This window comes from Argiope bruennichi, chromosome 8, assembly GCF_947563725.1.
Source record: "Argiope bruennichi chromosome 8, qqArgBrue1.1, whole genome shotgun sequence".
Taxonomy (NCBI): domain Eukaryota; kingdom Metazoa; phylum Arthropoda; class Arachnida; order Araneae; family Araneidae; genus Argiope; species Argiope bruennichi.
Genome location: NC_079158.1, coordinates 98,676,570 through 98,691,777, shown reverse-complemented (window position 1 = coordinate 98,691,777; position 15,208 = coordinate 98,676,570). Strand labels below are relative to the sequence as shown.

The following is a 15,208-nucleotide window of genomic DNA, read 5'->3' as shown; positions in this document are numbered from 1 at the left end:
TGTAGAATCCATTTATCTGATGAAAGTCATTCATCTAATCTTTTTAATCATATAGTTCTACTAAATTATATCTTATGAAATAACAACTTATTGTTTAGCAAACTGCGATGATTGCAGTTTTAATCCTACATGTTCTAGTATATTAACTAGATTTCTGAATCATGAATTGATGATTGATATATGATATCTTCTTTGATTACGCTCAAGGTAGAAATCTGATGATTTGATTCTGCGTATTTCCTTTACCTTCCTACATGATTTTCAAGAGAGCAGAGTCAACATTGGAAATAAAGCAAATTATATCACCAGCAGTTAGGCCAATCAGCACAATAGCTCATTGCTAAACCTCAGTTTATTAGATATTGAAAATTCTTGATTAAGAGCATAATCGGAAGATAGAAACCACAACCTATTCATGTTTCTTAATCAAACTATGCCTCATCTCACTGACGTATACATAAAAACTATTGTAGAACCTTCAATTTTTCAATCCAGTTATCATTCATAAGTTTTTAAGGCACAGTAATTCACCTAACTTCTTGGTAAGCATTTCTGATAAATACTACAGAGGATTTTAAGTTATTGTTTCTATTTTTAGACGGTTCTTCGTCCTGGAGAGTGGATACAGACCTTTATCTGTGACTGTAACTCCTTGCTTCATGGATGGTGTTCTTGAGTGGAAGATATCGCATAGCCTGTACCATCAAGGGTCTCTAGACTCCAGCTATCGCTCTAGTAAGTAAGCCATATGGTTTCAAAATCCAGTATAGGATTGATTATAAAACATACAAACCATCGGATGTATTTTTAAATTTTGATTTTTTTTGCCTTATATGTTTTTACTATTAATTTTCAAAAATTTCTAGTAACTACAGCATGATTAATATTAAAGAAGCTTTCGATTGTCGCAGTTTTAAGTCAAGTGGTATAAAACTTGAGCTCTAATGCCGTCAGGGTTTGTGTTGTCAAAAGAAATTGAATAACAAAACTTCTGATCTTACAGTTACAGTTAGATGTGAAACATTTTGAATAGATCTTTCCGAAAAAATCTGTTCACTATTTTTCTTACCTTCAGTAGCTAATATTTTGCTATAATCAAATAAGGGAATTATTAATAATATTGAAAAATTTCTTCTAAATATAAAAATACATGTTGGCTATTTGAGTTATTTTCATTAACCAGTATTTAACGTATAAATTTATATGGTTATTATAAATATCATGGAAAAATTTCTTCTAAATAAAAAAAAAAATCCGTTGGCTAATTTTATTATTTTTAATAACCAATATTTTGCCTATAAACCTATATGGATATTATAAATATTACTAAGATATTTCTTCTAGATAAAAATAAAAATCTTCTTGTTTTAAAGGCGAAGGTAGATTCCTTTTTCTCAAAGGGAGTGAGCGTTATACTGCTTGAAATTAAACAAATTACCTTTTAAATTATTTTATTCTGCAATCCTTAGCTAAAATTAATATAGTTAAATCAATCAATATTTTTCAGTTAATAATACCGCACCATTTTATATCGTATGTGGTTGATGAGGAAAAGTCCAGAGCCTTCACTTCACTTTCAAAACTTAAGCGCTACACTCGATGACTAATGATATCTTTTTACCAAATTCAACATACAAGATTGATCTGCCATGTGATGAAATATCCAACGACCCTCCAATCTGGAACCTGAGAGTGCATCGAGACTACTGGGGCATCTTTAAATTGATAGAAGTGTGTGTTATGTTATTTCTATCTATAACTGGGATCAATTCAGTTCAATTATATTAATGACCCATTTTAAAACAATACTACTAAGGCTATTTTGAAATGTCCATCGTAATTTTCAGAGCTGTCAGAAGAATAGGATGACATCTGAGCAGACATCTCCTCTCCTAGCTACCGCACCTCACCAGGGGGGAGGGCGGTTGTCTCGGCGGATTAACGTCCACCAAACCGCTCAGGTTTTTTTTTTTTTTTTTTTTTTTTTTTGTGGAATCGGGTCTTGAATTTGAAAGCCTTCGAAGCCAATACCTTACCACGAATGGACCACGGCCCTTGTAAGAGGGATCTCCGACTTTAAATTTCAAAGAAGAGGTAGCTATCAAACAATTTTAAAGACAAAAGCTGCTCATTTCGCATGAAGTAGATACTTGTATAAAAGTAGGTGCCTGATTTGAATAATCTTTCTATCTTCAATAATAAAGCAGTTATAAAAGTGAAAATTACAACCGGTGCCATTTTATTCTTCTTTCAACACTAAATCTATTCTTTAAGTTAAAGTTAGAAGGTCAAATCTATTCTTTAAGCTAGATGGTCTATCTTCAAATCTATTCTTTAAGCTAGATGGTCTATCTACAAATCTATTCTTTAAGCTAGATGGTCTATCTTCAAATCTATTCTTTAAGCTAGATGGTCTATCTACAAATCTATTCTTTAAGCTAGATGGTCTATCTTCAAATCTATTCTTTAAGCTAGATGGTCTATCTTTTTCCTCCTTTGTCCTTCCTTTTCCCCTACAAATTATTCCATGCTATTCAAGCTTAATCACAAATTTATGAGGGTAAAACGTTATATGTAAAAATGTTGGAAGTCTCAACCATGAAAACCATTGCTATTTATATTCTTCTTAAAAGCAATCTACCTAAATTAACTACGTTGTTGTGAAATGAGATGATAAAGCATAAAATTACTTCACTTCCTCTAACAATTTATCATGAATGTCTAAAAGATATTCTCTTGAAATATCTGAAAAAAAATTCTTCCCGATTCTGCAGAACCTTGGAATTTTCGGTGTCGAAAAATAATTCGCTTACAACCTTGGCATTACTTATTGATAATTACTGTTTCTGCAATTTCATTTCAGTTTATAAAGCCAGTTTCAAATTCAAAAAATATTGTAATTATCTTGACAAATCCGTCAAGTATTCACAACAACTGTAATGAGATTTCGAATTCCAGAATATTTTAAATTGCGACAGTAATCAAAATTTAAAACGTGAGTGTAAGCAATCATAATTATTTCTGACATAAACCCATTAAAATCTATGAAAATAAACTTTACTTCTTTTCTATGGAACAGAACTAACTGAATACCTACTAAACGATCCTGTGTTTCAAATGCCAGAATTTCCTAACACTTTCAAATTTCAGAATTTCATTTCATTTTAAAAGGTCAGTTTCAATTTCAAGGAACCTTTCAAAGATCTTGACAAATTAGTCAAATGTTTACAACAACTGTAATAAGAGGACGAATTCCATAATATTTTAATTGCAAATGCATTCAGAATTTAAAATGTGAATGAAAATTATCAGAACTATTTCTTACGTGAACCCATTAAAATCTGTGAAACTAAATTTTGATTCTTTTTCTACGAAATAGAACTAATTGAACACTCGCTAGGTAATCCAATATTTCAAATGCTCTATTTATTAATTTTAAAGCATTTATCATCATTAATTTTTGTGTTTTTTTCACTATTTGATGAATTTTTTCTTTTAAAGACAGTATCTTTTAAATAACATCGCATTTAAATTGCTGATTATTGTTTAATATTTTTTTTTATTTCCTAATCAAGTTTTGCTTATAGGCAACAACAATCCATACACTGATTTTTTTTTATTGTTCGTGTTGCAAACAGGAGAATACTAATGAAATCGGAATTAATATTTCGTCAAATAAAAATGAGATTCCTCCTAGATATTTTTATCTAACATATCATTATAATGATAAAAAAAACAACAAAAAGCAAATAAATAGAGTTATTTTTACCAAGCTCTTTCAATCAACAATGGAAGATGTCATTGGTCTCGGTTTATGACAATATCTAATTAAAGAGACTTATAAACTACCTATCTTGGCTTTCTTTTCTAAGAGACTTCCAATAAATAACAGAAAACAAAATGCAGAATTTGTCAGAGGCTTCATCCTCTAATATATTCCGGCCAATTTAGAAGTATTTCTTATCTATCTACTTTTCTAGGAGAGGCTGCTCGTAAAATATTTAAAGGAACTACCCTTGTTTTTATCTAAGCTATAACTAGTCTCAATAGCTTATCATTATGTGAGTGCAAAACAATTGAAGAACAGATCAGTTGCGGTGATTTTTAAAACTGTTTATGAGTGACAGATATTTTAGTAATTAATTTTTTTCCCTTCTCTTGTGTTTTATAACTCTTTGATATACGATTTAAATTTTCTCAATCATATGCGGGTTCTGTGACCGGTTAAATGTTTTTTTCCCGTCTTCTTTTTTTTTCCGTTCCGTTCAAAGACCTTCGCATTTTAATAGAAATCTGCATAGATTGATGCTTAAAAAAATAATTAAGAACATATGCTTCTTTTATGATTTTTTATACGAGGAGTTTTTAGTAATTTCTATCGTTAAAACATAAGACTGAATGCATTAAGATACCTTAAATTGAGGATCATGAATCACAATATCTATCTATATATATATGTGTGTGTGTGTGTGTAATGATATTTTAATTCTAATTTCAATTCAATTAATTTCCAAGATTTTATCTTAATTTAGCCCATAGTAACTTCATTCTAAAAATATTCTCTTATTTCGTGATCCAATTCCACTTTCAATTTAATTAATTCCTCTGTAAAAATAATGCGCTATATGTACTACGTATCAAATGAAAGTGATCCCTTCGGTGCCCTTGAAAAGGTGTCAAAGGTCAGCACGTGTATTGAATTGGCGCGTGGCCGGAAATCCCATCTTATATAAGACTAGTGATCATTTGTTCGTCCCTTTCGCCTTCTTTCTGACTTCTGATTTTGTACCGCGCTGCGTCTGCTTGTAAATAAATTGCTTTCCCGAGATGGATATTAAAGAGAATTAAAAATACAACGTCTCGTCTATGTCTTCAATCCTGCCTTCTGCTTCACTCAAAATCTTTACATATATGTATATATTTCAAATCTGCGTGTAAAAAGTTTAAAAAAAATTACATCATGCCCAGTATATACCGGACATTTCAATACAACAGCTGTAAAAAGCGTAATATCACGGAAGGATAGGGAAGTTGCTATTTTGTCAATTACTTTGCATCCAACAAAATTTTATCTTTTAACTTTAGTTTAATTTACTGTTTTAATATACTACATTCTGAATATAACGGACATTATTTTCTTAAAAATAAAATATTTTTTAAAAAATATGACAATAGAAAGCTCCAAAACTGAAAACTTATTTACACTTTTTGTGCAGTATAGAAGAATGCGAAATATAAATTTTCCTGGTCTCTATTGCCTCCATTAATATTGCTTATTTCCAATTTTATTACTTTTTTCCAATTTGCAAAAAAATAATTCATCATTTGTAGCTCTCTGAATTTTTTGTCAATTTAATGAATATGAATTTAATGAATTTGGAAAGTTAGATAACTAAAACTAAAAGAATTTTAATTAAAATTATAGTATATTTGACGAAGTTTAATTAGTAGAGAAACAAGGACTCAAAACGAAAATAAGAGTCTGATTGATATCAAGACTAATACATGTACCACAACATGTTCTACGTTAAATAATATTTCATAATATTCAACATGTTACATTAAATAATATTATACAATATTGGTCAGCAATGTACAACACTTTTATGCTTCGGGGAATCAAGGAACTGGAAAGTGAATCTTTGTATTGAAACTGTTAATTGACAACAAGTCTGATGCATTTTCTTAGAAGTAAGAGCAAGAGAATGCGTAACAATGAAGAGCTACAATTCAAATTTAATTAATATTTTTTAACACTTTTTTCGAATCAATGGGTTAAAGTTATCATTTTTTTAAATTTAACATTTATTGATTATGTTTACATGCTTACTCTTGGCAATTTCAAATGAATTTTACAAGCAAAAAAAATTCAGAAGTGGAAAAAAAAAAAGAAACTAAAGGGGCCTTAATTTAAATTGTTGTGCAGCTAAGAAAGTATAACCAGTAAAAACAACGGTTCAAAACAAAATTAAAATGTTTTACGGATATCAAGACGAACCCATGCACTACAACATGCTCTACAATATAGTGCAATATTGATAAACAATATTGTACAATATAGTTAATCAGTGTTCAACATCTTTGTGCTTCGCGGAATCAAGAAACTGAAAAGTAAATCCTTGTATTGGAACTCATAATGGACCAGAAATCCGATGCATTTTCTTAGAAGTAAGTGCAGCTAGTTGCATTACCGAATGTTGAGACAGCTTAATAACAAACATATGCCCGTTAAGTTGAAGGTCAATGTTTCAAGGTCAATTTTGTCATATCATTCGCAAGCGACAAAAAAAAAGTTTTTTCAGATCGCAATACGTAATTTTTCGAGAAATAAGAACCAAAGCACCCATTACTTAAATGTCTCACTTCATTCCCACTTTCAAGACGGAGGTGAGTGAACTCGCTGATGGAAGAAAATAATATGACGATGAAAAGAGTAAGGGACGAGAGTAAAAAAGAAAGAAAGAAAGAAGGAAAGAAAAAAAGAAAAGAAAAGAAACTGCACTGCGAAGCAAACTAAACGTTTAAAAATATGATCCATCCATTTTGCCTTAAACATAATTCCAGACAGAGAAATAGAAAGAAGAAAGTAGAATGAGAGAATGAACGAAAGAAAGAAGAAAGAGGCAGAAGTAAAAATTGTTGTCGCTTCGTTGCCAAGCGTAAAATGTTCTACTCAAAAAAAGAATGGGGCAGAGGACTAAGAAAACATTAAAAAACCGTCGGGAGGTGATGGCTGCCTTCTTTTTTTTTATGTCTCTTCCGAGCCCTCGAAGGTACCGTGAGGTGTTCGGTTCTCTCAACCTTCATCATAAAACTTCTTGTTTTACACTTGTGCAAAGGGGTGGGGAGGCGCGGGACAAATGATTATGGGGCTAATTTTAGAAGGAGGCGTTCACCCCCCCCCCAGCTACTTGAGGCCCACCCAATCGGAAAGGAATTGCCACAGGAATCATTCCAGCATCTGTACTGGGTGTAAGACACATCAATCCTCCGCGAATGCAAACCGTTTAAAAGGTCAAAAACTCGCCGAGGAACGGGGCTTACTGTTGACGCGTGTAGCACGAGACACTCTCTTAAGAAATGGAATAAGATCAACCTTTCTTTATTTTATCTTGTCAAAAATAATTGTGAATGATGTGGAATTTAAAAATATTTCATTTGCTTAAAAATTATGCCAACTATTTTGTAAAATTTCGCATAGTACTTTTTTTTATATTTCTGGAATCGGGGATTGTAATGATTTAATGTTATTAAAAGTACTTATTATGTTTGTAGCATAAAAATGTCTCAGATTTCATTTTAGGGTCGCATACCCATCAACACTGACAGAAATTTGATGAAATCTACGGAATTACGGATATATAGTAAAAAACTACGAAAAATTATAGAAAACAACGAAAATGCCCTCTTCCCAAATTCTTTCTCACATCACTGCTGTAATGATTTTTTTTAACAAGGTTATAAAAAAATAAAAACGGAATCCTGTTCCGACATGAATACAAAAACTTTGGAGTCTATTCGTCATAAGTCCACCCGGTTGTTTTGAGGTTAAACTGAGCAATAATAGAAAAAAAAAGCAAAAGTGTTTGCTAATTAATGAAAAAAAATTAAAATATCTAAGAAATAGTATTAATTTGTTCAATTAAATTGCGTTGTGTGTGATTTAAAATAAACTGTTTCAGTTATATATTTTATCATTAATAATAAGTGCATGTTAAATAAATTTAAATAATGTTTGAAAATATTTGTTTTGATTAATTAAAATTCTTTGGAAATAACTAAAAAAATTTCAATACTACGTTATATGTAATATATTGGTAGTAATTGCTAAAGATGACTGAGCAGTCAATGTTGGAAGATATGAATTTGTCTAACTCTTAATAAATTGAAGTTGTTTTTAATAGAACAAACGCAAACCAGTCACACAATGTATAAAAGTTACTAAAAGATGGTCCATTTTTTTTCTTTTGTAAATAAAAGAAGAAAAATTATAGATTACTTTTATGTTTATTTTTAATATTACTACAGAAATGTGAAGAACTACGGCGTTAGTTTAAACAAACAATTAGATTTATTAGAATGAAACAACTCATAACAGCATGAGACTGAGAACTTACCCATCATTGAGAGAATTCAGCTTTTATACACATATAAAATGTTTGAGAACAATCCATTTTGAATATTTAAGAAAGATCTAGAATCTTCCAGAGCTTAAACAAACAATAGAAAATTTGAAATAAAAAAAAATCTCAGTTTTTGGATAAAATATCATTGGTTGGGAAGCGAACCATGGGCCAACCAGTCAGAAATAAAAGGCTTTACCGATTGCGCCTCGGCGTCTTCTAGTTGTTCTTATTTGTGTTTCAATATGTTTATATAGGAATATAAGTAAGAATTTTATATAAAAGCTTTTGTCCTAACACTGCAATTCAGATGATATGATGCTGATTCTTGATTATATTTTTTTCTACTGTATACAAACGTTTCTATTTTACCTGAGAAATAATTTTTTTTCTTGATTTTTTCTTTAATTGTACCAATTGTAAATATTACCAGAATCAAACCAAAGAGAGTTTATCAATGAAATGTCGAACAAGATATTCACACAATAAGGCTGTAAAAAACAAATACTGATATATTTCGACAATACATTTATTACAAAGTGGAAGCTAATTTGGACAATTCTGAAATTTCGATACTTACTTAAATTTATCGAATATCGTACTAAATAAATTCACAATTATATGATGCAGTTTTATATTCTGCAGTAATATTTAGAAATCTCAATAAAAAATAAAATCGAATGATTAAAGCAAATACAAGCTAAATTCGTGAGTTATTTGTTTTATAAAAGCAATCATCTTTATTCGCATGGCACATCTTATCTATATAATGAATAAAATCATTTCATGAATAAAATCTCAATCTGATCCTTCTTTTGTTCTCTCGTGATCTTTTCTAACGTGACCATTAACATGATTTATTCAGTGACATAGTAAACTGTATATATTTTGCTGCCCTATCCAAAACTTTTAGAGTCAATAGTTTATATCAAAATATGTTTTTCATATTTCATTGTATAGATTAATTAGTGTTATATAAATTTTATAAGAAGTTTTTTAAAATTTTCTTCTTGAGAAATTTGGTTAAATTAAGATTAAATGCTAATAATTATTAAATTCCTAATGCGTTTTAAATATTTTTTTAACAGAGAGAATATTCATCATTTAAATCGTTTTTCTTTTTTTAAAATATTTTTTATGATTATCTGCTTATACCTTTTATTCATTGAGTGTTTAATGGTCCTTTTGTGTCACGTATTCTGTAACTGGAATTCTATAGTGTTTATTATTTTTTCTTTTAAATATATATTTACTATACAAGATTATGTATTTAAGAAAAAGAAAGGAATTTCATCAAATGAAGACATAATATATTTAAGGATTCATAAGGCTTAAAACAATAATTCCAATAAGAATTAATTAAAAAAATAACCAATTAAGAATATAACAATAATTTGTTTGAAAATATTATTAAAATTTGAAAAATGAATTCATCAGTTTGCAAAAATTATGTTAAAAGTTTATTTTTAAGAAATTTGCCGTTTGTTTTTATTTTCTCGTGTACTTAATACAGAGAATATAGTAATTGTCAAAAAAAAAAAAAAAAAAAAAACCTCGAACTCAAGATTTTGATATTTTGTACTAGACACATTTTTAGAACATGTCTGACTGTCTGTCTGCCTGTGACAAAGATAATTTTAAAACGATTTGAGTTAAACGATTAAAATTCGATCTTTACACTAAATTTGCAAATTTCTATCAAATTTTGAGTAAAATTTGTTCAGGGGAAGTCCGTCTGTCTGGCTGTTCGAATCTAAGTTAACACGATAATTACAAAACGAAAAGAGCTAGGCTGATAACATTCGGTATGCAAATTTATCATCTCTGGTATAGATACATGTCAAACTTTGAGCGAAATCCAACTGCGGGGTGACTGTCTGTCGATCTGTACTTCCAGAAATAAGTAAGCGTGATCATTCAAAAACGTAAGGACTTAAATATTTCAAATTTGGTACGAGAATTTGTGACTATAATTGTTGTTTTGTGTCAAATTTTTTGTTTCAGTCGGTTGAAAAAAACATTTCTAAAAGATAAATTCGATATTTGGATATTATTAACGGAAGCCAGGGATTCATCGCCAAATAACTCGCCAAGTATCACACGATAGGTTCAATAAAATTGCCAGATTCAAGCCAAAAGTTAATATTTCGTAACTATTGCTCGCCAGTGCTTTATGTGAGGTGTTATCTGGTTTGACAAATTTAATTGAGTATGCGAGGTTTTGGGGAAATCATTCCAGCTGGCATCCATTCATTGCATTGTAATTAAATCCTCAAATGAATTAAAAACTTTAAAAATTTTACACTTCCGATCATTGAAAATATAAAGCTCAAATAAATTTAATAAACAAATTATAAGCAATGTTTTATAAATTTTAGTATTTTAATGAAAAATAAATTTCAATCATACATTATATTTTGTCACCATATTATAGAAAATTTAAGAGACCAGAAAGCATATTTCCGATCAATTCGGTTTTAAAATATTTTATTTTGTCTAATTTCTCAATATATTAAAATGTTATTTTTATATCTGAGTTAAATCATGGTATATACAATCTTTTACAGTAGAACTTTTCCATCATCATCCTTTTGTCATCAACAAAAATCAGTAAAACGAAAATCGGCTTCTCGAAGAAGCATCGCAGGATAAACACCAAAAGATTTACGACGTTTGTCCAAACTGAAGTCGGGAGGCGTTTGTAATATTTATTCAAGGACATGACAGGCCGAAGACAGAACGTGACGATATCTTTCTGCACGGGGTGCAGTTGGAGACCTTGACAGTGAGGAGAAGTGTCCCGCTCTGTCTAAATTTAGGGCGGCGTCACGCTTCAGTGTTCTGGTAGAGAAAGGGACCGCGTTACCCCTAAAAAGCCCCCCATATGGGACAAAAATACTCGTTGGGGCTCACAACTGCACTCAGCACTTTGAGTCTTTGCTTGGAAAAATAGTTTTATTAATGGATATAATAGTTTTGCAGAAATGACATCTTAGCGAACATTTTAGAGATAATTTTTTCTCTTTTATTTTATTACCAGCAGACAATGGCTACCAGCTTGTTCATTCGGAATCCTAAATAAATATATTTCATATTAGTAGCTTAAAATTTAACCTTATTATTTGATAAGGCATAAAAAACATGAATTTAATGGAATCAATATACTACAAATTATTACATATACAAATTTTTTAAAAAATGTGTGCGCTACGAAATAAAAGTGAAAGTGATAATTTCACTTCGGAATTAATGTCCAAGTTAAGCATTTCTTTTTAATCTTAATTCTAATTGTTGCAAAAATTTATGACTGAAATTTTTTCAGAACAATGAAAATTATTTGAATGTTATCATCGTAATAAAAAAATTATAACAAATTATGTATTAAACTGAACAAAAAATTATTAAGAATGTGTACACTACAAAATAAAAACGGAGGTGATAATCCTACTTCATATTTAATGCCCCAAAAAAAACATTTTTTAAAAATCTCAATTCTAATTGTTGCAAAAATCTTCGACTGAAATGTATGCCAGAATGATGGTTATAATACCGCCGACTTGACGAAGGAGTAGCGCGCCTTCCCCGTGATTTGAGCGTCCCGGGTTCGAGTCCTCGATCGGGCATGGTTACTCTATTCTGTATTATATCTGTGAGGCGTGTGAAAGACTCCACCCCACCTCCTGCAAAAAGGGGTTGTGCATATGAGCTAGAAGTCAGACTTCTATCCTCGGGTGCTCAGGAGCTTTGTCCTCAGAAGCCACTGGTAAAGTGCCATAAGTAACAACAAAGCATTATAATAGATCATGCATTAAAAAGAACAAAAAAAAATTATTAAAATTAGAAAAAAAAATTCGCACTAAAATTATATTATTTTACTTTGAAAACAAATCTAACGTTGCTACCAATAAAATAAAAATTAATCTTTACTTTGCTACCTTGTAGCATTACATTCAACTCTACTAATAATAAAGCTTAATGCGTGCGTTGACTCTCTACAAGCCAGATCATTGACTGGAATTACCGAACTCGGCGCATGTATACTTTAGAATATCGGAATGAGTAACTGGGAAGGAATTTTTTTGGGGGGGGAGGGGACTTTAATTAAAATTTTTGATATTAAAAAATGAAGCGAAATGTTGTCATTTTTTCCTTCGATAATTGCCTAAAAAACTGCAACACAAAAATAAGTTTTGTCAAAAAAATTATCTTTTTAATTATACTAATTTTTTGTTGTGTATTTTTTTTTTTATTTCTCATTCATTTTTAAAAAATATTTAAGCTTATTTTACAACAAATTCTTTCGTTTTTGAAATGAAATTTAAATTATTTTCATTATTGCTATTAATATTTCATCCAGGTTTTTTTCCCTTATTATTGATGATCAGTATATGATTAATCGGTTTTGTTTTCGATGTTGAATAGGTTTTATTTTAAGGCATGCTTTTAGTAATATTTTTGAAAATTATGTTGGTAAATATTTTTGAATTTGCAATTAAAGTTTAATTTCAGTATCTAGAAATGGCAAAAAAAGTTAAATTATTAAATTTGAGAAACAAATTTAAAAAAAAAATTCTTAAAGGGCATTTAAATTCATGTGATTAATAAAAAATGATCTATTTTCTGAAAATAAATAAATTAAATTTTCTGTGTGGGTAATAATTTTTTTTCCATATTTGTGGTAAATTTTGTGTAATGAAGTTTTTTATTATCCGTATTTATATAGAAAAACAAAATAAAGGTCTTCAAAGGTTAAAATTGAAATCCGATGATATTAGACTAAGTAATTTAAAAGGATGTATATAGATACAGTAAGTAATGTAGTAAGTAATGTAAGTAAGTAATGTATACAGATATATTATGTGTTGATATTTACAAAACATTCTAAAAGATTCTGGAATTTGAGTTTGAATAATGGCCCATGAAAGAGTGCCATTTTAAAATTTATCACATAGGAAGTATAACAAACACATTAAGTTGGTACAATTATTTAAAAGTATTATGACAAAAATGTTTTTGCATATTTGTTGCAAACTGATAGAAAATAATTTCTTTTTCAACACTATTATTTATCCAATTTATGATGGCATATTTATAAGGACAACAAGTCACAGAAATGCAATTGGAATATTATATCCAAAGAAAAAATTAGAATATTAAAATTCTTCATGATTGATCTGTATAAATATCCAACTTTCCAGTGTATACTAGTTATTATTTTAGTTATGAATGTTTTCGTAAACATTGTAAATAATTAAAATAATGACTTTAATATTGTAATAATTAAAGCTATGGCTATAATATGTGTGTATGATTATAATATTGCAAACAATTAAAGTTATATAACTTTGCAAGTATATCAATATTCCACTCTTGTTATATTATTGCATAAAATAGTTCACAATGAATTCCATTGCATATTAGTGTTAATATCTATAATTCGTGTGATTTTATTATTTAAAGGTCTCCCAAGATTAACGCAAGATTTGAATTTGCCACCATTCGTGCAGTAAAATGTTGGCAACCCTATTAAAAAACATTTGACAGCTGATACTTTAGGCTTAGTAATTAAAGGAGAGTCGCACGATAGAAAAACGTGTTTCCATTGTAGAAAAATATTTCAAAAATAATGAAAGTCTGGTGTCTACAGCTCGAAAATTTGAGAATTGGCCCCCTAAATCGTGTGATTCAACACAATTGGATTTCTTTTTATGGGATTATTTACAGCCAAAGGTCCATGCTAACAAGCCCACAAGCACGCGTGCATTGGAGGAAATTCACCATTACATCAACGAAATTCAGCCACATTTATACAAAATTTCGACAGAAGAGTGCGTATGTGCCAGCAAAGCCATGGAGGCCATTTGCCCTATGTGTATTTCATACATAACCCTATCTTGTGAACTTTACGATTCAATAAAAATATAGTAATTTAAAAGAAAAAACCTGTGTTTTATATTTAATTCAAATCTTGCGTTCTATCGTGTAACGCTCCATTTTTACTAACTCTAAACTATCAATTACCAAATGGGTTTTTTTAATAGGGTTTCCAACACTTTATTGCACGAATGGTGACAAATTCAAATCTTACGTTAATTTTCCACCACCTTTTATTTCAGTTATGATTTTAAAACTATGATTTTCTTTTGTAAGAAATACTAATTTTTAAAGCCAAGCATCAGGCATTACTAGCATATTAAAAATCATACATATTAAGTTACTGCTCAAAACAGTCCACAATCATAGCCTTTTTGTAATATAAAAAATTATGGCCTTTATTATAAATTCCATTATATAATAAAGGCAATAATTTTTAAGGTCAACTTAAATTCAGTTTTATTATATGCAAAATTATATGTAAGTCTTAATTCATAATAATATAAAGGATTTTAAATTCCATGATTTCATTTCTAGTATCTCTCGGATATTCAATGAAGTATCAATTTTTACAGAAATTTTCGCGAAGTATTTAATTGATAATATTTCTCAATTATTCATTGAATGGTCTTTTTCAAAGTAATTCAAATTTATTACTGGTGATAATTTTCCTAGCTAAATTTGATCCAATAACAGCACCACTTTTCAGAACATATGTATACATTCAGATCACTGCTATTGAATCCATGGTGTTAATAAAATGAGAAATATTTCTGCAGAAAATTTATTGAAATATTTAATTGGCAATATTTCTCAATTCTTTATAGAAGGGTCTCTTTATAGTCTGTTTCAAAATAATTTCAATTTACTGCTCGTGATAATTTCCCTAGATAAATTCGATCCAATAACTGCACCAATGTTTCCAAATATATCCAGTGAAGTCATTGCTATTGAATCTATGATATTAATAAAATGAGAATAATTTCTACAGAAAATTTCTTGAAGTAATTAATTTGCAATATATCTCAATTCTTTATAGGATAATCTTTTTTTTATGGTCTGTTCCAAAATTATTTAAATTTATTACTCGTGATAAAATTTCTAAATTCAGTTCAATAACAGCACCACTGTTTCCAAACGTTTTCATTGAGGTCATTGCTATTGAATTCATGGTATTATTAAAATGAGAATCCTCCGCAAGCATATTAGTA

General features: G+C 29.4%; 1 protein-coding gene across 3 annotated transcripts in view; it reads left to right on the top strand.

Moving 5' to 3' along the window:
• LOC129981598 (protein NDNF-like) overlaps nt 1-15,208 on the top strand; it is a 186,004-nt gene that overhangs the window by 154,779 nt on the left and 16,017 nt on the right. For all 3 annotated transcript variants that reach the window (XM_056092506.1, XM_056092504.1, XM_056092505.1), the window contains exon 3: nt 599-735. In XM_056092506.1, the coding sequence (XP_055948481.1) occupies nt 599-735 (137 nt within the window). The remainder of the gene's footprint in view (nt 1-598; nt 736-15,208) is intronic.